At 44.5% G+C, this 22,888-nt stretch overlaps 1 protein-coding gene across 1 annotated transcript in view; it reads left to right on the top strand.

Moving 5' to 3' along the window:
• The first annotated feature begins 18,756 nt into the window (after window positions 1-18,756).
• SYT6 (synaptotagmin 6) overlaps window positions 18,757-22,888 on the top strand; it is a 252,417-nt gene continuing 248,285 nt past the window's right edge. The window contains exon 1 of the mRNA XM_072137651.1: window positions 18,757-19,243. Within this exon, the coding sequence (XP_071993752.1) occupies window positions 19,084-19,243 (160 nt within the window). The 5' untranslated portion in view covers window positions 18,757-19,083. The remainder of the gene's footprint in view (window positions 19,244-22,888) is intronic.

Raw genomic sequence — 22,888 nt, 5'->3', positions numbered from 1 at the left:
GGCAAGAACCTCCAAGGCGTACAGCGCCAGTTCATGCCACATGTCCAGCTTTGAAACCCAGTAGTTGTAGGGAGCTGTGTGATCATTTAGGATGATGGTATGGTCAGCTACGTACTCCCTCACCATCTTTCTGTAAAGATCAGCCCTACTCTGCAGAGACTGGGGACAGGTGACAGTGTCTTGCTGGGGTGACATAAAACTGGCAAAGGCCTTGTAAAGCGTACCCAGTGCTGGAGAAGGTGCCTGGTCGCCTACTCTCCCTCGCTACTTGTCCCGCAGAAGTACACCCTCTGCCGCTAGCGCTGTCAGAAGGGAAATACTGTTTCAGCTTGTGCACCAGGGCCTGCTGGTATTCATGCATTCTCACACTCCTTTCCTCTCCAGGGATGAGAGTGGAAAGATTTTGCTTGTACCGTGGGTCCAGGAGAGTGAATACCCAGTAATCGGTGCTGGAATAAATTCTTTGAACGCGAGGGTCACGGGATAGGCAGCTTAGCATGAAATCTGCCATATGCGCCAGAGTCTCAACGCGCAAGAATTCACTCCCCTCACTGGCCTGACTGTCCATTTCCTCCTCCTCCAACTCCTCCAACTCCTCTTCTTCTGCCCATACACGCTGAACAGTGAAGGACTGAACAATGGTCCCCTCTTCTGTCTCGCCAACATTCTCCTCCTCTTCCTTCTCATCCTCCTCCACCTCCACCTCCTCCGATATGCGCTGAGAAACAGACCTAAGGGTGCTTTGGCTATCAACAAGGAAATCTTCTTCCCCTGTCTCTTGTGACGAGCGCAAAGCTTCCGACTTCATGCTGACCAGAGAGTTTTTCAACAGGCCAAGCAGCGGGATGGTGAGGCTGATGATGGCGGCATCACCACTGACCATCTGTGTTGACTCCTCAAAGTTACTCAGCACCTGACAGATATCAGACATCCACGTCCACTCCTCATTGTAGACTTGAGGAAGCTGACTGACCTGACTACCAGTTCTGGTGGAAGTTGACATCTGGCAGTCTACAATCGCTCTGCGCTGCTGGTAAACTCTGGATAACATGGTTAGTGTTGAATTCCACCTCTTGGGCACGTCGCACAACAGTCGGTGAGCGGGCAGTTGGAGGCGGCGCTGCACTGCCCTGAGAGTGGCAGCATCTGTGCTGGACTTCCTGAAATGCGCACAGATGCGGCGCACCTTCGTGAGCAAATCAGACAGATTGGGGTATGTCTTGAGGAAACGCTGAACTATGAGATTTAACACATGGGCCAGGCATGGCACATGTGTCAGTCTGCCGAGTTGCAGAGCTGCCACCAGGTTACGGCCGTTGTCACACACAACCATGCCTGGCAGTATATGACCAGCCCCAGGGTCAGACTCGGTCCCAGCCTCCACCAAGTTAACCCAATGTGCCGTCAGCGATATATATAGTGGCCCTGCCCAGCAGCACTCGTCCACGTGTCCGTGGTCAGGTGGACCTTGTCAGAAACGGCTTTGGTCAGGGCACGGAGGATGTTCTCTGACACGTGCTGGTGCAGGGCTGGGAAGGCACATCGGGAAAAGTAGTGGCGGCTGGGGACCGAATACCGAGGGGCGGCCGCCGCCATGAGGTTTCGAAAGGCCTCGGTCTCTACCAGCCTATAGGGCAGCATCTCCAGGCTAAGCAACTTGGAGATGTGGACGTTGAGGGCTTGGGCGTGTGGGTGGGTTGCGCTATACCTCCTTTTGCGCTCCAGCGTCTGGGGTATGGAGAGCTGAACGCTGGTGGATGCTGTGGAGGATCGTGGAGGCGAAGATGGGGTTTTCGCACGGGAGGTGTTTGGGCCGGGGTCCTGGGCAGGGGGCTGACTAGCAGATGACACAGGGGAAGGAGCAGTGGTGTGCCCGGCCGGAGGTGAACGGGCTTGGTGCCATTGAGTGGGGTGTTTAGCATTCAGATGCCTGCGCATACTGGTGGTAGTTAAGCTAGTAGTGGTGGAACCCCTGCTGATCCTGGTTTGGCAAAGGTTGCACACCACAGTCCGTCGGTCATCCGGTGTTTCTTTAAAGAACCTCCAGACTTCTGAAAATCTAGCCCTCGCCACGGGAGCTTGACTACGGGCAACATTTGGCGCTGATGCACCAGCTCTGGCCCTGCCTCTCCGTCTAGCCCCACCACTGCCTCTTCCAACCTGTTCTGCTATAGGACTCGCCTCCATCTCAGAAGCACTGTGTTCACCCGGCCTATCAACCCAGCTTGGGTCTGTCACCTCATCATCCTCCGATCCCTCAGTCTGCTCCCCCCTCGGACTTCCTGCCCTGACAACAACTTCACCACTGTCTGACAACCGTGTCTCCTCATCGTCCGACACCTCTTTACACACTTCTTTCACTACGTGAATAATGTCATCATCACCCACAGACTGCGACTGGTGGAAAACCTGGGCATCGGAAAATAGCTCAGCAGCAGCAGGACAAGTGGTTTGTGACTGTGGGAAGGGTCCAGAAAACAGTTCCTCAGAGTATGCCGGTTCAAATGCCAAATTTTGGTGGGAGGGGGCAGACTGGGGGGAAGGAGGCTGAGGTGGAGGAGCTGGAGGAGTGCCGATTTCGGTGACATGGGTGGACTGCGTGGAAGACTGACTGGTGGACAAATGGCTAGAAGCATTGTCCGCAATCCACGACATCACCTCTTCGCACTGTTCTGGCCTCAACAGTGCTCTACCACGAGTCCCAGTAACTTGAGACATGATGAACCTAGGGAGTGTAGCTCTGCGGCGTTCCCCTGCTCCCCCATCAGCAGGTGGTGTCTCACCCCGCCAAGGACCACGGCCTCTGACCCCTGCAGTAGTTGGACGCCCACGTCCATGCCCTCGTCCTCTACCCCTAGCCCTCGGGTTAAACATTTTCCAAATTAAAGTGTAAACTAAAAAAAAAACAATTTTTGTGTTTATTTTTTTTGATTTTTTTATTTTTTTTAACAAAACGATGCTATCCTATTGCTATGGCTAGTTTATAACCTACACTGACAGCACACAACTGGATTTTGTGCTTTGCAAGATGAGTTTGAGCTATAAAATGAAATAAAGGTAAAAAAAAATAAAATCAGCAGACTCTGCCTAATTCTACTCAAACCCCTAATAAATTGTCCCACTTCGGTGTTGGAGGTGGATATGCGTGTCACTAAGAGCTAAGCACAGCGGTCGCAGGTCTCCCAGCAAATTCCTCACAGTATGGTACTAGCTGCACTACTAGTGCCAGCAAGGCCAGCCACAAGCAAACAAAAAAAAGGGAAATATAACGCTATTGTAGGCCTAAGTAAGCCGTTGGGGTTCTCCTATGGCTATTTTGTAGCCTACAATGAGAGCACACTGCTTTGCAAGAGGAGTTTGAGCTATAAAATGAAATACAGCTAAAAAAAAAAAATCAGCAGACTCTGCCTAATTCTACTCAAACCCCTAATAAATTGTCCCACTTTGGTGTTTGAGGTGGATATGTGTGTCACGAAGAGCTAAACACAACGGTAGCAAGTCCCCCTGCAAATTCCTCACAATATGGTACTAGCTGCACTACTAATGCCAGCAAGCCCAGCCACAAGCAAACAAAAAAAAGTAAAATAAAACGTTATTGTAGCCCTAAGAAGGGCTGTTGGGTTCTTGTAGAATCACTCCTGCCTAACACTATTCTAATAGAACACCCTAACGCTTTCCCTGACCAGCAGCAGCTCTCTCCCTAGCGGCATCCAGACACAGAATGATCCGAGCAGCGCAGGCAGCGGCTAGTCTATTCCAGGGTCACCTGATCTGGCCAGCCAACCCCTGCTATCGACGTGTAAGGGTACCACGTCATGCTGGGTGGAGTGCAGAGTCTCTTGGCTTGTGATTGGCTCTGTTTCTGGCCGCCAAAAAGCAAAACGGCGGGAGATGCCATTTTCTCGAGCGGGCAAAGTATTCGTCCGAGCAACGAGCAGTTTCGAGTACGCTAATGCTCGAACGAGCATCAAGCTCGGACGAGTATGTTCGCTCATCTCTAATTGTGTATGGATGCTCAACAGAACTGGAGATATCCACTCTGAAAATTACAATTGGCAAAAGAAAGATGTACATGCAAATCTAATTTTTTAGTGCAGCGTAAAGGGTGGATATCTCTGGCTCTGTGAAGCATCCATACACAATATATCATATCAAAGGGGAGATTGTCTGTTTTAATTTGACACCAGAATTGTATTTCTATATGCCAAGGTTCAGGAGATATAGTTGTTTGAACATGTCCACTGTCATGACATAAAAATGTCCTTTCTGCAATTTGTCACGGTAAAAGCTGCTATATATTTACGTGGATCGGTCCTGAAGGGGTTAAGTGGAAGATACTTGATTAGGAAAGGAACACACCTGTCTACATAAAACCAAACACAGTGCATGTCAGAGCTCATGAGAATCATGAGGTTTAAGGAACTGCCCCGTGATCTCAGAGACAGAATTGTGGCAAGGCACAGATCTGTCCAAGATAACAAAAGAATTTTTTCGGCTCTCAAGGTTCCTAAGAACACAGTGACTGCCATAATCTTTAAATTGAAGAAATTTGGGATAAACTCAACTCTTTCTCAACCTGGCTGTCCAGGCAAACTAAGCAATCATAGGACAAAAGCCTTGGGGAGAGAGGTAAAGAAGAACCCCAAGATCACCGTGGTTGAGCTCCAGAGATGCAGTAGGGAGATGGGAGGAAGTTGACCAAAGTCAACTATGAATGCAGCCCTCCACCAGTCAGGGCTTTATGGAAGAGTATGCTGACGGAAGCCTTTCCTCAGTGCAAGACACATGAAAGCCACATACAGTTTGCAAAAAACACATGAAGGACTCCCAGACTATGAGAAATAAGATTCTCTGGTTTGATAGGATGAAGATTAAACTTTTTGATGTTAAATCTAAGGAGTATGTGTGGAGAAAACAATCCCAACTGTGAAACATGATGGTGGCAACATCTTGCTATGTGGTTGTTTTTTCAGCTGCAGGAACATGACGACTGGTTGCAATTGAAGGAATTATGAATGCGGAGAGATATCCTGGATGGAAATCTCTTCCAAAGTGTTCTGGACCTCAGACTGCACCGAAGATTCTACTTCCAACAAGACAATGACCCTAATCACACAGCTAAAATAACAAAGCGGTGGCTTTAGAACAAGTCTGTAACTATTTTATACTAGCAGAGCCTGATCCCTGACCTAAACCCAATTGAGCATCTCTGGAGAGAAAATAACTTCCACAAGCCATCCAACCTGAGGGAACTGGAGAGGATCTGCAAGAAAGAATGGCAGAGGATCCCCAAATGCAGGTGTGGAAAACTTGTTGCATCATTCCCAAGAAGACTCATGGCTGTACTAGCTCAAAAGCTGCTTCTACTCAATACTAAGCAAAGGGTCTGAATACTTATGAGCATGTGATATTTCAGTTTTTCTTCTTTAATAGATTAGAAGAAATATCTACATTTTTTTTCAAGATGTGGCACAGAGTGAAAAAAAAATAACTCTTTTGATCTTGCCAACTGGCTGCAATTAATAAACAAAGAGTGGAAAATTTAAAGGGGTCTGAATAATTTCCATGCCCACTGTATATGTGATTTTTGCTTTAATACATATTTTGATACATCATAATGTAATCTGTACCTTATTAATGCTTTTTTCTCAGGCTGGTTGTTAGCATGTCAGTGAGTAAAATTAATGGGATCTTAGCAGAGGTATTTTAACCTCTTAATGCTCTGTGTGTGATACTCGAGTATAAGCCGAGTTTAATACAAAATATGTGCTGCAAAACCCAAACTTGACTTATACTTGAGTAAAAAAAAAGAAATCCAAAACTCACCTTTCCGGCGCCCCCGCAGATCTTCTGTTCGAGTGGTCTGAGCTGTGCACCACATGGACTTGCCTCTGCTGGACGATTCGAACAGACGACCAGCGAGGGGGCGCAAGAAGGTGAGGGGGCAGGGGGCTGACTGTATACTAGGAAAATGCTGGCTGGCTACATACTAGGGCAAGGGGCTGGCTACATAATGAGGCAGGGGTTGGCTATATACTCAGGCAGAGTGCTGCCTATATACTGAGGCAGGGGGCTGGCTGGCTATATATTGGGGGGCATGGGGCTGGCTAGCTATATAATATGGGTGATGCTTATGCTTAAGTCAATAAGTTTTCCAAGTTTTTTGTAGTAAAATAATGGACCCCGGCTTATATGTGGGTCGGCTTATACTCAATTATATACGGTAAATTGGATGCTGGGCGCTGTAACTAAATAATCCTGTACAGAATTGATGCTTTTCTATTTCTGCCCTCAAAAAAATGTTCATTTTTAACAATAGGGGATACCAACCCCAAAATGGTAACATTAGAAAATGCATCTCATCCCACAGAAAAAATGCCATCAAATGACCCCAAAAAGGAAAAATCTAAAATTTTATAGCCTAAAAAAGGGGCCAATGAGGAAACTAAAATACTGAAAGCTGCACCACATTCCTTCTCTTCTGCGCCTTGCTCTGCCCCCATAAAACAAGTAACAGCCATGTGTGTGTGGTCTCTGTACTCTGGAAAAATTGCATAACAAATTTTAAGATGGGTTTTGTCTTTTTATCTTGTGGAAATGTGTAAATTTTAGGGCTAAATAAAAGTATTACTGAAAAAATTTGACCAATCTAAATTTCACCTCCATTTTGATTTAATTACTTTGAAGATGTCAAGGGGTTAAAAATCTTCCCAAAAGCTGTTTCTGATAGTTTGAGGTATGTAGATTTGAAAATGGGTTGATATATAGGGGTTGTAATGTTATATATTTAAATTTCATTAAAAACAATAATGATCCCTCAAATAGTCAATTTTAAAAATACAGAAAACTGATATTTGATATTTAAGCCACTTGACAACAAAATAAATTATGCAGACATTTCAAAAATTATGGCAATATAAAGTAGACATATAGGAAATTTCATACAGCAACTAATTTAGGTGGTAAAACTATCTGCCTGAAAACTTGATGATTTAGAATTTTGGCAATTTAAAAAAAAAAATCATCACTTTTAAATTTCTTTTATAAATAAACACAAAAATTTACCAGAAAAATGTACCACATGTGAGGAAAAAACAATGTCACAATTGATTTTATTAGTAACATTCGAAGGTTATAACTAGAGATGAGCGAACATACTCGTCCGAGCTTGATGCTCGTTCGAGCATTAGCGTACTCGAAACTGCTCGTTGCTCAGACGAATACTTCGCCCGCTCGAGAAAATGGCAGCTCCCGCCGTTTTGCTTTTTGGCGGCCAGAAACAGAGCCAATCACAAGCCAGGAGACTCTGCACTCCACCCAGCATGACGTGGTACCCTTACACGTCGATAGCAGTGGTTGGCTGGCCAGATCAGGTGACCCTGGGATAGACTAGCCGCTGCCTGCGCTGCTCGGATCATTCTGTTTCTGGATGCCGCTAGGGAGAGAGCTGCTGCTGGTCAGGGAAAGCGTTAGGGTGTTCTATTAGCTTACTGTTAGGCAGGAGTGATTCTCAAAGAACCCAACAGCCCTTCTTAGGGCTGCAATAACGTTATACTTTTTTTTTTTGTTTGCTTGTGGCTGGGCTTGCTGGCACTAGTAGTGCAGCTAGTACCATATTGTGAGGAATTTGCAGGGGGACTTGCTACCGTTGTGTTTAGCTCTTAGTGACACACATATCCACCTCAAACACCAAAGTGGGAAAATTTATTAGGGGTTTGATTTCAATTAGGCACAGTCTGCCATTTACTTTTTATTTTACGTATATTTTTTCATAACTCAGCGTCATCTCATCAGTGTGCTTTCATACTTGGCTAGAAAATAGCCAAAGGAGAATCCAAACGGCTTACTTACGCCTACAATAGCGTTATATATATTTTATTTCTGGTTGATCTGCTGGTGGCTGTCCTTGCTGCAGTGCATCTACTTGCCAATTGTGAGGAATTTGGAATGAGACTTGCGACCGCTGTGTTTAGCGCTTAGTGACGCACATATCCATCGCAAAGACCGAAGTGGGAAAATTTATTAGGGGTTGGATTTCAATTAGGCACAGTCTGGCAGTTTCTTATTATTTTACGTTTATTTTTTCATAACTCAGCATCATCTCATCAGTGTGCTTTCATACTTGGCTAGAAAATAGCCAAAGGAGAATCCAAAAGGCTTACTTACGCCTACAATAGCGTTATATATATTTTATTTCTGGTTGATCTGCTGGTGGCTGTCCTTGCTGCAGTGCATCTACTAGCCAATTGTGAGGAATTTGTAATGAGACTTGCGACCGCTGTGTTTAGCGCTTAGTGACGCACATATCCATCGCAAAGACCGAAGTGGGAAAATTTATTAAGGGTTGGATTTCAATTAGGCACAGTCTGGCAGTTTCTTTTTATTTTACGTTTATTTTTTCATAACTCAGCATCATCTCATCAGTGTGCTTTCATACTTGGCTAGAAAATAGCCAAAGGAGAATCCAAACGGCTTACTTACGCCTACAATAGCGTTATATATATTTTATTTCTGGTTGATCTGCTGGTGGCTGTCCTTGCTGCAGTGCATCTACTAGCCAATTGTGAGGAATTTGGAGTGAGACTTGCGACCGCTGTGTTTAGCGCTTAGTGACGCACATATCCATCGCAAAGACCGAAGTGGGAAAATTTATTAGGGGTTGGATTTCAATTAGGCACAGTCTGCCATTTACTTTTTATTTTACGTTTATTTTTTCATAACTCAGCGTCATCTCATCTGGCATAGCAGTCTGCTTTCATACTTGGCTAGAAAATAGCCATAGCAATAGGATAGCATCGTTTGGTTTTAAAAACTAAAAAACGCAAAAAAAAAAAACAACACAAAAAAACACAAAAAAACTGAAAAAAAAAGTTATAACTTTCATTTTCAAAATGTTTAACCCGAGGGCTAGGGGTAGAGGACGAGGGCGGGGACGTGGGCGTCCAACTACTGCAGGGGTCAGAGGCCGTGGTCCTGGGCGGGGTGAGACACCACCTGCTGATGAGGGAGCAGGGGAACGCCGCAGAGCTACACTCCCTAGGTTCATGTCTGAAGTTACTGGGACTCGTGGTAGAGCACTGTTGAGGCCAGAACAGTGCGAACAGGTGATGTTGTGGATTGCCAACAATGCTTCGAGCAATTTGTCCACCAGTCAGTCTTCCACGCAGTCCACCCATGTCACCGAAATCGGCACTCCTCCAGCTCCTGCACCTCAGCCTCCTCCCCCCCAGTCTGCCCCCTCCCAGGAAAATTTGGCATTTGAACTGGCATACTCTGAGGAACTGTTTTCTGGACCCTTCCCACAGTCACAAACCACTTGTCCGGTTGCTGCTGAGCAATTTTCCGATGCCCAGGTTTTCCACCAGTCGCAGTCTGTGGGTGATGATGACCTTCTTGACGTAGTGGAAGAAGTGTGTAAAGAGGTGTCCGACGATGAGGAGACACGGTTGTCAGACAGTGATGAAGTTGTTGTCAGGGCAGGAAGTCCGAGGGGGGAGCAGACTGAGGGATCGGAGGATGATGAGGTGACAGACCCAAGCTGGGTTGAGAGGCCAGGTGAACACAGTGCTTCTGAGACGGAGGAGAGTCCTCGACCAGAACAGGTTGGAAGAGGCAGTGGTGGGGCCAGACGGAGAGGCAGGGCCAGAGCAGGTGCATCAGCGCCAAATGTGTCACGTAGTGAAGCTCCCGTGGCGAGGGCTCCCGCGGCGAGGGCTAGATTTTCAGAAGTCTGGAGGTTCTTTAAGGAAACACCGGATGACCGACGGACTGTGGTGTGCAACCTTTGCCAAACCAGGATCAGCAGGGGTTCCACCACTACTAGCTTAACTACCACCAGTATGCGCAGGCATATGAATGCTAAACACCCCACTCAGTGGCACCAAGCCCGTTCACCTCCGGCCGTGCACATCACTGCTCCTTCCCCTGTTTCAGCTGATAGTCAGCCCCCTGCCCAGGACCCTGGCACAAAAACCCCATCGTCGTCCCACGATCCTCCACAGCATCCACCAGCGTTCAGCTCTCCATACCCCAGACGCTGGAGCGGAAACGGAAATATAGTGCAACCCAACCGCACGCCCAAGCCCTTAATGTCCACATCTCCAGATTGCTTAGCCTGGAGATGCTGCCCTATAGGCTAGTAGAGACCGAGGCCTTTCGCAACCTCATGGCGGCGGCCGCCCCTCGGTATTCGGTCCCCAGCCGCCACTACTTTTCCCGATGTGCCGTCCCAGCCCTGCACCAGCACGTGTCAGACAACATCATCCGTGCCCTGACCAACGCCGTTTCTGACAAGGTCCACCTGACCACGGACACGTGGACGAGTGCTGCCGGGCAGGGCCACTATATATCGCTGACGGCACATTGGGTTAACTTGGTGGAGGCTGGGACTGAGTCTGACCCTGCGGCTGCTCATATACTGCCGACGCCGAGGATTGCGGGGCCTACCTCGGTCCAGGTCTTTCAGGCCTACTATGCCTCCTCCTCCTCCCACCCCTCCTCCACCTCCTCCTCTGAACTACCATCCGTGGGCATGGCGCCATCAGTCGCTAGCTCTAGGCACAGCAGCAGTGCCGTCGCTAAGTGACAGCAGGCGGTGCTCAAACTGCTGAGCCTAGGCGATAAAAGGCACACCGCCCAAGAGCTATTACAGGGCATCACGGCGCAGACTGATCTGTGGCTGGCACCGCTGAACCTGAAGCCAGGTGTTAAAAAAGTTCAGCGTTTCCTCAAGACATACCCCAAACTGTCTGGTTTGCTCACGAAGGTGCGCCGCATCTGTGCGCATTTCAGGAAGTCCAGCACAGATGCTGCCACTCTCAGGGCAGCGCAGCGCCGCCTCCAACTGCCCGCTCACCGACTGTTGTGCGACATGCCCACGAGGTGGAATTCAACATTAACCATGTTATCCAGAGTTTACCAGCAGCGCAGAGCGATTGTAGACTGCCAGATGTCAACTTCCACCAGAACTGGTAGTCAGGTCAGTCAGCTTCCTCAAGTCTACAATGAGGAGTGGACGTGGATGTCTGATATCTGTCAGGTGCTGAGTAACTTTGAGGAGTCAACACAGATGGTCAGTGGCGATGCCGCCATCATCAGCCTCACCATCCCGCTGCTTGGCCTGTTGAAAAACTCTCTGATCAGCATGAAGTCGGAAGCTTTGCGCTCGTCACAAGAGACGGGGGAAGAAGATTCCCTTGTTGATAGCCAAAGCACCTTTAGGTCTGTTTCTCAGCGCATATCGGAGGAGGTGGAGGAGGATGAGGAGGAAGAGGAGGAGAATGTTGGCGAGACAGAAGAGGGGACCATTGTTGAGTCCTTCACTGTTCAGCGTGTATGGGCAGAAGAAGAGGAGTTGGAGGAGGAGGAAATGGACAGTCAGGCCAGTGAGGGGAGTGAATTCTTACGCGTTGGTACTCTGGCGCATATGGCAGATTTCATGCTAGGCTGCCTATCCCGTGACCCTCGCGTTCAAAGAATTTATTCCAGCACCGATTACTGGGTGTTCACTCTCCTGGACCCACGGTACAAGCAAAATCTTTCCACTCTCATCCCTGGAGAGGAAAGGAGTGTGAGAATGCATGAATACCAGCAGGCCCTGGTGCACAAGCTGAAACACTATTTCCCTTCTGACTGCGCTAGCGGCAGAGTGCGTAGTTCTGCGGGACAAGTAGCGAGGGAGAGTAGGCGAGCAGGCAGCTTGTCCAGCACTGGCAAGGGTATGCTTTACAAGGCTTTTGCCAGCTTTATGTCACCCCAGCAAGACACTGTCACCTGTCCCCAGTCTCGGCAGAGTAGGGCTGATCTTTACAGAAAGACGGTGAGGGAGTACGTAGCTGACCATACCATCGTCCTAAATGATCACACAGCTCCCTACAACTACTGGGTTTCAAAGCTGGACATGTGGCACGAACTGGCGCTGTACGCCTTGGAGGTTCTTGCCTGCCCTGCCGCTAGCGTGTTGTCCGAGCAGGTTTTCAGTGCAGCTGGTGGCATCATCACCGATAAGCGTACACGCCTGTCGACTGACAGCGCTGACAGGCTGACGCTTATTAAGATGAATAAAGCCTGGATTTCTCATAATTTCCAATCTCCACCAGGCGAAGGAAGCTCAACCTGAATAATTTATGCACTCCTCCTCCTCCTCATTTTCCTCCTTCTCCTCCTCTTTGTACACTAAAGCAGAGGAAACTGGCTATTTTTGACAGGGCCCACTGGCTCTAGCTATAGTACTTTATGCATTTAATTTTTCTGGAGGGCCACCTACCCGGTCCTCTGTTTTAAACAATTTTTGGGAGTGCCACATACAGGCACTCAATCTATTTCATTTTTCTGGAGGGCCACCTACCTGCTCCTCTGGTTTGAAAAATTTTTTGGACTGCCACATACAGGCACTCAATCTATTTAATTTTTCTGGAGGGCCACCTACCTGCTCCTCTGGTTTGAAAACTTTTTTGGACTGCCACATACAGGCACTCAATCTATTTAATTTTTCTGGAGGGCCACCTACCTGCTCCTCTGGTTTGAAAACTTTTTTGGACTGCCACATACAGGCACTCAATCTATTTCATTTTTCTGGAGGGCCACCTACCTGCTCCTCTGGTTTGAAAACTTTTTTGGACTGCCACATACAGGCACTATCCAAATTAAATTGTCTCCATAGCAGCCTCCACACGTTGTCTCCATTGCTACCTCCAAAAGACGTCCATATAGCTGCCTCCATACATCGTCCCCTTATCAAACGAGGTGTGTCAGGCAGAAATTTGGGTTGTTTTCATGGATTCCACATCAAAGTTGTTAACTTTGTCGCCACCCTGCTGTGTTATCCACAAAATATACTGGCAAACTTTTATCATTTACCAATATTATTTCAGCGCTTCTTGCGCATCTGTTTACATTCCCCTCACCCGCCATATCCTAAACTTATAAGAACGCTACTACACTTGATCTTATACAAAAGGTTCTTAGAAGTGCTGTTTGGGGAGTAGCCTAGAGACAGGGGCTTGGATTGGCGAAAGCTCGCCTGGCAGCGGAGCGCCAGCTCCATGCGCATCATGCGCTTCTTGCGCATCTGTTTACATTCCCCTCACCCGCCATATCCCAAACTTATAAGAACGCTACTACACTTAACTTGGTGCAGGCTGGGACCGAGTCTGACCCTGCGGCTGGTCATATACTGCTGACGCAGAGGATTGCGGGGCCTACCTCGGTCCAGGTCTCAAAGGCCTAGTATACCTCCTCCTCCTCCCACCCCTCCTCCACCTCCTCCTCCTCCGAATTACCATCCGTGGCCATGGCGCCATCAGTCGGTAGCTCTAGGCACAGCAGCAGTGCCGTCGCTAAGCGACAGCAGGCGGTGCTCAAACTGCTGAGCCTAGGCGATAAAAGGCACACCGCCCAAGAGCTATTACAGGGCATTCCACATAAACTTGTTAACTTTGTCGCCACCCTGCTGTGTAATCCACAAAATATACTGGCAAACTTTTATCATTTACCGATATTATTTCAGCGCTTCTTGCGCATCTGTTTACATTCCCCTCACCCGCCATATCCCAAACTTATAAGAACGCTACTACACTTGATCTTATACAAAAGGTTCTTAGAAGTGCTGTTTGGGGAGTAGCCTAGAGACAGGGGCTTGGATTGGCGAAAGCTCGCCTGGAAGCGGAGCGCCAGCTCCATCCCAAGATCCAACTAACATAGTTTTAACTGCAGCACCTTTAATCTACTACTAGTTCACTGCCTCCATAATAATAATAATAATAATCTTTATTTATATAGCGCCATCATATTCCGTAGCGCTTTACAAATCATAGAAAACAAATGCAAATGTAATGTAACAGAGCACAACATTTGTATGGAACAACAGGAGTGAGGTCCCTGCTCGCCAGAGCTTACGGTTTATGAAGATGATGGGGTAACACGAGGTAAATGAATATTTAATGGTCAAGCCATTCTTCTTAGGGAATAGAACAAAATATAATAAATGGAATTGCTGTCGCTTGAACCACTCAGCCGTCATCTTATATACCAGGTCCAGGGTGAATGGGACTGCAGAGAAGTCTGGTGCCTGTTGGTTGCTGGATAACAGATGGGAGGACGACACAGGACGGGTTAGTAGAAGAGTTAAAACTTCATGTAGTTAATGAGTGTTATAGGCTTGCCTAAAGAAATGGGTTTTAAGAGCACGTTTGAAACTTTGGAGGTTAGGTATTAGTCTGATAGTCCGGGGCAGAGCATTCCATAGAATTGGTGCAGCTCTAGAGAAGTCTTGGAGACGCGAGTGGGAGGTCCGCACTAGGGTAGAGGTTAATCTAAGATCACTGGCGGATCTAAGAGCACGGGTTGGGCAATAGACTGAGATAAGAGAGGAGAGGTAGGGGGGTGCAGCATTATACAGAGCTTTATGGATGAGGGTTATTATTTTAAACTGTATTCGAAAGGAGACTGGCAGCCAGTGCAGCGACTGGCATGAACTGTAGGCATACATGGTCCCCTTATCAAACGAGCTGTGTCAGGCAGAATTTTGGGTTGTTTTCATGGCTTCCACAACAAACTTGTTAACTTTGTCGCCACCCTGCTGTGTAATCCACAAAATATACTGGCAAACTTTTATCATTTACCAATATTATTTCAGCGCTTCTTGCGCATCTATTTACATTCCCCTCACCCGCCATATCCTAAACTTATAAGAACGCTACTACACTTGATCTTATACAAAAGGTTCTTAGAAGTGCTGTTTGGGGAGTAGCCTAGAGACAGGGGCTTGGATTGGCGAAAGCTCGCCTGGCAGCGGAGCGCCAGCTCCATGCCAATATCCAACTAACATAGTTTTAACTGCAGCACCTTTAATCTACTACTAGTTCACTGCCTCCATACATGGTCCCCTTATCAAACGAGCTGTGTCAGGCAGAATTTTGGGTTGTTTTCATGGCTTCCATGTTAACTTTGTCGCCACCCTGCTGTGTAATCCACAAAATATACTGGCAAACTTTTATCATGTACCGATATTAATTGAGCGCTTCTTGCTCACCTCCTTTGGTTCCTCTCTGCCACCCATTGGTTTGAAGCCTGAGTCCATTTAGGGTATGTCGCCATGCCACTCTCTAGCCTGCCGCTGCTGCCGCTGCCTCTGCATGCTGTCCCCTATAGTGTCAGGGTCAATTATTGGATGTTTTAGATGCTATCTTGCTTCATTCTGTCACTCTGTCATGGCCATGCTGTTGCCCATAATTTTGGCATAATGGTGCGATTAAGCAGCCTCAGAGGCATCCATGCATGCTGCCCCTGCTGTTTCCTGTCCATTTCCGTGGTGTTTCCATCCTTTTCTGAGGTTCCCAGGTGTTTGGCCAAGCTTCCCTGTGCAGAGCCTTGGTCCCCTTGAAAAATGCTCGAGTCTCCCAGTGACTTCAATGGGACTCGTTATTCGGGACGAGCACTCGAGCATCGGGAAAAGTTCGTCTCGAATAACGAGTACCCGAGCATTGTAGTGCTCGCTCATCTCTAGTTATAACCATATAAAGCAACGCAAAGTCAGAATACAAAAAATGGGGCTGAGCCTTAAGCTATAAACTGGCTGCGTCCCGAAGGGGTTAAGGATAAGGATCACTGCTTGCATTTGTAGACTGTGAGTTAGTAATGTTTGATTCTATTATATTATGACCTATTAGAACTATGGTAAATTAACTTTTATCAACTTGTCCGCATACTGCAATAGATTATTGTAGGGTTTCATTTGAGTGCATGGATGAAATGACTTCCTATCAGGACAGCTTCGAGGAGACACTTGGCAGATTCTACAGAAGCTGTAGTGGGTCAATATTAGTACATAATTGCATCTGAAATGTCTCATCATCTCTTTCTTGTTACAATTTTTGTAAAGATGGCTTCTAAATTATCTCTATGCTGCTCAAGTATTGCAGAAAGGCCATTTTTAATCGAGGCCCCTACTCATGTGTGTCCATATTATTTCTGCAGGGCTATACATTTCTATACCTTATTGTGTGATGGATATATTAGGTTGTTTTACATAATTCAGTGTCCCACAGTATACAAGTGAATTATTGTTAAGAGACCCAAAACCTCTTCAATTGGTGTACTTGGCTGCAATCCAGGGAGTCTAGTCTCGAGCCTCTGTTGAGTCAATGGGATTCAGGTGTATTAGAAAAGTGGCTGAGCTGCGACAGAACTTCTACGAAAAAGTATTTTCACCATATGTTTTATAGGTTAGACAGAGTTAAGAAGATTGCACATGGTTTCCTATAGGTAGCATGTTATAGAGCAAGAAATAGCTGAGCAAATTGTACATGTAGTAGCAGACAGTGGGGGTCATTTACTAAGGACCCGATTCGCGTTTTCCCGACGTGTTACCCGAATATTTCCGATTTGCGCCGATTGTACCTGAATTGCCCCGAGATTTTGGCGCTCGCGAACGGATTGTGGCGCATCGGCGCCGGCATGCGCGCAACGGAAATCGGGGGGCGTGGCCGAATGAAAACCCGACGTATTCGGAAAAACCGCCGCATTTAAGAACGGAAAATGTGTCGCTCGGGACGCACTTACCTTCACTCAGCCTGAGCCGGTGAACTCCAGCGTGTTCAGATGCTTTTCAGCGCAGCAGCGCCACCTGGTGGACGGCGGAGGAACTACCTTATTAAATCCCGCCGGACCCGAATCCAGCGCAGAGAACACGCCGCTGGATCGCGAATGGGCCGGGTAAGTAAATCTGCCCCAGTGTGTTATAGAGTTGGCAAAGGTGAACGATATATAGTTTTGTGAGAAAATATTAAGTTAAACTTGGATTTTATTTTATGCAGTTTTTCATATATTGGCAGCTTTCTCTGCATGCACATTGTTTGATTGCTTTAGAACACTCTCCTGACTTATTATAAAAAGCAAAGCAAAGATTATACTTTAAATACTTTATTAATGTCAGTGAACACAAAATTGTTGCTATAGAAATATGTAACACAGAGGAAGTAGGATAGCCCCGTAAGAATCCACAGGAGGTGTGCAGGACTGTGGCGGAGGTCATTGTCTGAGACGATTTCTATACACACTATTCTGTATGTGCTGTGCTGTTCTGAGTTACTGCCCAGAGCTGTATCCATAATTTTGCTGTCTATGGGAAACATTTAACAAGCTTGTCAATAGGCACCACTTACAGTTTAGCAGTGCTCATATAACATAGTGAATGAATTTGTTTTCTCACATCAAATAACCATATACTGGTGTAAAGGTAACACTTTACAGAATATAAATCAATAGAAAGGAAAGCCAGCAAAGTATGTTGGTAATACTTAGCACTGCAGAATAATAACTGCTGCCCTGTATTATGATACAAGCTGTAATTCAAGGCCACAACAATGTAAATATTCTAATCTATTTACATACTCAGCCCATCTTTTATGTTGGTTGTATCTATACATTTATAGTTAAAAGGTTCATGGAAAACAATTATGTTTCATCTAGTCTTGATAATCTCAACAGAGATCATTTTCATATCTTACCATTTTACATGCAGCCACTATACCTCTAGTAGTACGTCCATCCACAAGTTCAACAACATCAATAATCTAAAGCATATATTAGAAACGTCTGATTCTCTGGAGTAAAAGAAATATGACCTTTAAAGTGGCCTTCTACTGTATATTCCACAGTCTTAGAATCTGCAATGAAACTTCAAAGCTTTCAGAGATGCATTTTCCTAGCCATCAAAATTTGTGTTTCAAAGACAATTTTACATATCTATTGCTAAGTTGATCCAGGGGAAGGCAAATGAAATCCACCCCTGCTGCTAATTTTAATTTACCGGGTGAAAAAATCCAAATGATATTCAATTATTCCCTGGATAAATCCTGGGCAATATTTTATTCCATAATTACGACTGTATATCACAGTAATTTTACACAAGGCAGCTTATATCTTGAATTTTAAGGGACTCTATGCCATCAGAATTACAAACATGAAATCACTCTCCTCCTATCTCCCATACATTAGTCCTGTAAATATGTGATATTCCTCAATGTGCTATTTAGCAGAAGCTAGACAACCTTACATACAAGAAACCTCTGGCGAATAACATGCATTCACTTTATGTTTTTCAATTAAAGTGCCTGTATCAGATCCCTCCGAAACAGCATAGTGTATAGCTATAGCAAGCAATGAGTATAAATAGGAGCATGGTGGGGAGTCCCAGGGGTGTGACCCCTATAGGACTATTAAAGTGAAGGGAGGGGGTATATGACTTGCTTTTTTTAAATGAAGTCACTGTAGGGATTTTTTTTTCAATCTGTAGTGTATCAGCAGTAGTCAAACACACATATCTAATTTCCATATTAGGGCTGAGGAGTATGATGGGCTATATATAAATAAAGGTTTTTTTATCATTATTAATATTTCAATGACTTCTCCATTGCTATATTTGTAAACAGTTTATGGAGAATAAAATTATTCTATTTATATGATTAACAAAGAGACATTTCAGTGTGGCTACTCATTAGTTGAAGCATCTTTGCTGGTTCCTTTCATTTCCGTGTGTAGACTTCCTTAGTATCTGCCTAATAGATGAGACAATGTATCAGTAATTGCATAATATTTGTGTTCTTTCTCACTGCGCTGCCTTGTTATCTAACTGCCCAGCAGAAACCAACAATTGAAAGCAGCTTGTTGAAAGATTTATAGCCTTTGTCTCCATACAGCTGGTCCACTTGAAGCCAGTAAAACACATCTGAGTTATTAAGAGGTTAACATTTCTTTGCCTTTCTGCTTCAGGAAAAAAAAATGTAGCATTAGAGAATCAAACAATTTAATGTAGTAGGAGGATCTTGGTCTAGGAACCGCCTCAGCAGTAAATGAGATATCTGATCCCAGGCAATAAGACAATCAGACTCTCTGTGAACTCCAATGAATGCTTCAATACCTAAATTCCCTGTGGATGTTGCAGCCACATAAATCCTGACAGATAGATGTTTTCTTCTCTTGATATTATGAATTGTTGATCTTTTTTCCCCCCACAATCTTTTGGTTGGTTTGGAAAGACACAGAGAGAGAAAAGCCAGAGCAGAGAAGGATGCTGTGTGGGAAATGAATACGGCAACAGGAGAAGATGCAAACTTGTGTCACAAGGCAATACACATCATCAAAGATCTTTGCAGGAAGCAAGTGGCTGACTTGGAACAGAGAACTTGCACAGAGTTTTTTTTTCTGTTACCCACGGATCAGACGCTACACATAACTGAGCCAGGTAAAGAGAATGCATGTGTCATGTATGCCTTGCATAAAAGTTACACAGTAGGTAGGACTCAACTGTGATTTAGGTATGCTATTAATGGACTATGCTGATGATGATGGGAGTAGTTAAAATTGAGCTGAAATCGACTCTTTGGAGGTGCATTGCTAGTGCATTATGACAAACTCAACCATTCAATAACTTCTTATATCACCACAAATGATTTGAAGTCGTTCCATCGTGGCATATAATAATGCAATAGCCACATGCACCATAAAGTGTTGAACGATCAATAGAGTTCAGCAGAATGTTCCAGCCTTGGGAGATTTCAGCACCATGGCCAGTGCACATGCCTGATTCATTTTAGCTTTAGTCTTTGCAGCCCTTGAGGCAAGAATACATTTCAACTAAATGTAGCAATGGCTAGCTGACCATACAAGACAGCTTAATAAAAAAGGAAATCACAATGCCATTTCCTATTCATAATGTTCTCTTCCATTCATTAATATATTCCCCCCTCCCCAACATTTTCCAGCACCTGCTCCTTTTCATTGAGGATAAGATATCAATGTACAGTATCTTGGAGCAGCACATGTGATCAGTTTTTCTTAATATCTCATAGGATAAATGATCTATTCACATTACATCTTATTGAGAACTGATAATGCAATGCTTACACATTTATACACACCTTCTACAGTATGCACAGTGTCATGTAGCAGCAGTTATATAAAAGCATGGAAACATATAGCACTTTTCCAACAGTGTGGAACTAAAATGGAAATTATAATATTGGCCGAGCAGTAGGTATCAGGTTGTTATCAAGCTGCAATAGGATTCTGCACACCTCTTGCATGTTAAGCAATTTACAAGGAAGGAGGGATGGAGTAGCCAGTGAAAGGCAAGGCTATGTTTATGTAACCTAGTAAATAATAGTCTTCATCCCATTTATCACTGTCATTAACTTAGATCACTCAGGCTGCAGAATTTAATAGTCCCATCTACCGTCAAGCTGACAATTCATGTCATCTTCTCAATCTCATGTTTTTAGGTACTTTAAAAAAATAAAATATAGCTCACCTCTAATATGATAGCTGATCATAATAACTCATCAGATAAAGCTGGATAAGTCACACCCAGCACAGTGCAATGTGTTACAATTGGGAGTAAATTGAAGTCTAGAAACCAAGGCTTAGCTCTTCCTAATGAAGCTTGCTAGATTAGAGCACACTGCTCATGTTTTACAATCCTCCTTCTTTCAATGCTCCTTTTCTGGTTGAGTTCATCTCTCCAGATCTCAGGCAGATCCAGCTGTTTTGTATTATTGTCAAGTGATAGATTTGGCTTTCATGATTGATAATGTCCATAATACACACCATAGCAGAAAGTGACTTATAAAAGTGATAAAGTATTTTGCCTGAGGATATCTCATTGATAGATGGCGCCAATCAATAATGTGTTTTGCTCCCCAGTTGATGCCAAACTCCTTATGCTTTGAGGATTTCAGTTGAACCAGTCCTTTAAGTGCTATACTAATTAATGTTCACTCAGTCTACCCTTTATCATCTGAAAGGGTTGAACTGAGGGCAAGCAAAAACCAAAGAGCTCTTGTCACTTTTTTATTTTACTTATATTATATTATATTATATTATACTTATATATATATTTTATTGACATGGCACCAACATGTTCACCGGCGCTGGGCACAGTATAAGCTACTATACCTAATTGATCTCATAATCTTTATGCAGAATAAATTGATGGAAAGTTATCAGTATGTTGCCCCGAGTTGTTCAGGGGATTACTGGTTCTCATAGGACAGTCATAGTTGGTTTACAGATACTTATGTTTAAGTTTTCTATGGAAAGAAGGCATGTAAATAAGCTTGCATGTCTGCCCCCACAGAGACTCCTCAAAAAGTAAGATAGACCAATCCGCGGAAAGCCATTTTTATGTTTTGTGGCTCATCAGTGCAGGGAAGGGTATAATCTACATGAGATGGCTCTCTCTTTCTGGTTAGACTGGCATGAGTTAATCTGCATACTTTATTTCCCTTAAATATTTTTGGATAACTTTCTGGGTCTTTTTAATAATAACCAAATCCCCTTTACTTTAAAGGCTCAGAAATTATAAAGGGCAACATCTATTTAACAGCTACACGTGTGCGCTCTTTAGATTAAAGTCTCTGCATTGGCTGAGGTGGACTAATTTGCATATTATTTCCCGGAAAATACAAGCATAAAGGAAACATATAAATCTCATGCAAATGTTATTTCAGTCAAGATTTAAATTAAATTGGTATGAGCAAGAACACTAAATAACACAAGCAGAACATTCACAATACTAGGCTGTAAAATGAAAGCATCTACAAATAAGAAAAAAGTTTTCTCTAGCTGGGTAATAAAAAAAAAAAGAGTCAGATAGTTCCTAAATATGTCACACAAAGCTGACTTCATGAAAAAGACTGTATGCCAGCCCTTATCTTTTTGTACAATTGAGCCCAGTGGATATGCCACCTGTTGCCCTTTCCAACTATCCAGTGAGTTATAAATACTTAATAATGATATGCCAAAGCCCTGTCACCATCAGCTTGGTTGAAACAGTTTTCTGTTTACCAGTCACAAATCCATTGTGCATAGATTGAATAGAAAAGTTCATCTGAGAACTAAATTCAGCTATTTTTCTTTAAAACACAAGCCACTGGAGATACCTGAGGCAGTTAGGTAGGTTATACACATGGGAGAAAAGCTCTACTATTAAAATGAAGGAGTGGTCAAACGTATCCAACATAGGAGATACTTTTTGTGGTGCTTCAGTTTAATGACCTACTATGAGACCAGGTACATGTGGCATGTGGGTGGAATTGCAGGATCTTTATTAGATGCTCCAGCTCCCGCACTCTAGTGGTAGACACCACTGCTTCGCCATCATGTATGGATGGGTTGCTCCTTACCTAAGCCTGTGTTACAGCTTATATGAACTAAACAGGATTCTCTTTTTTTAGTTTTGGTTAAAGTTTATGGGATGAGTTATCAATTAGTTCACAGAAAAGGGTGATGATGGCGACAGCAACATGAGCAGAAATGAAAACAGATTCCAATGGCTAAGTCACAAAAGTATTGGGTGAAGGTGGTGACAGGGATATTAAGCTGTGAAAATGTAACACACAACATACATGTTTTAATCCCAGTTTCCATCTTTAATCCAAGTTTCTATGTATCCTTAATACATTTTTTGTACTTTGTTCTTGAATTAGGGGTGTCTTCCATTATCACATGTAACTAGTACATTGGTGCCAACAATGTTGATCCATGTATGTCCATGTGTAGTTATTCCACAAATATCCTCTATCCCTTGAATGGAATAAGCCTATAATGTGAGGGGGGTTTAGTGATCACACAAAAGGGGTTTCATGTACCCTTGTTCAAATGAGTGATGGTCACTAATTTGGTCTTTCTTTCCATTAATCCATAATGGACTGTCAAATAGAAGTAAAATAAAGAGCTTGGCTATCTTTCACAATCCTATAAATGGCATAATGCTCATGTCCTTTAGGTGGACACAGGACCCTTTTTCTTATTGAGCCATATTGATCAGACACGTATTACTGATCCTAAGGAATGGAGATACTGTGAGTGTTATTTATGAATTTATGTGAAT

This window comes from Engystomops pustulosus, chromosome 2 (genome assembly GCF_040894005.1).
Source record: "Engystomops pustulosus chromosome 2, aEngPut4.maternal, whole genome shotgun sequence".
Taxonomy (NCBI): Eukaryota; Metazoa; Chordata; class Amphibia; order Anura; family Leptodactylidae; genus Engystomops; species Engystomops pustulosus.
Note: the sequence above shows the minus strand (reverse complement) of the source record. Positions and strands in the feature narration are given on the sequence as shown.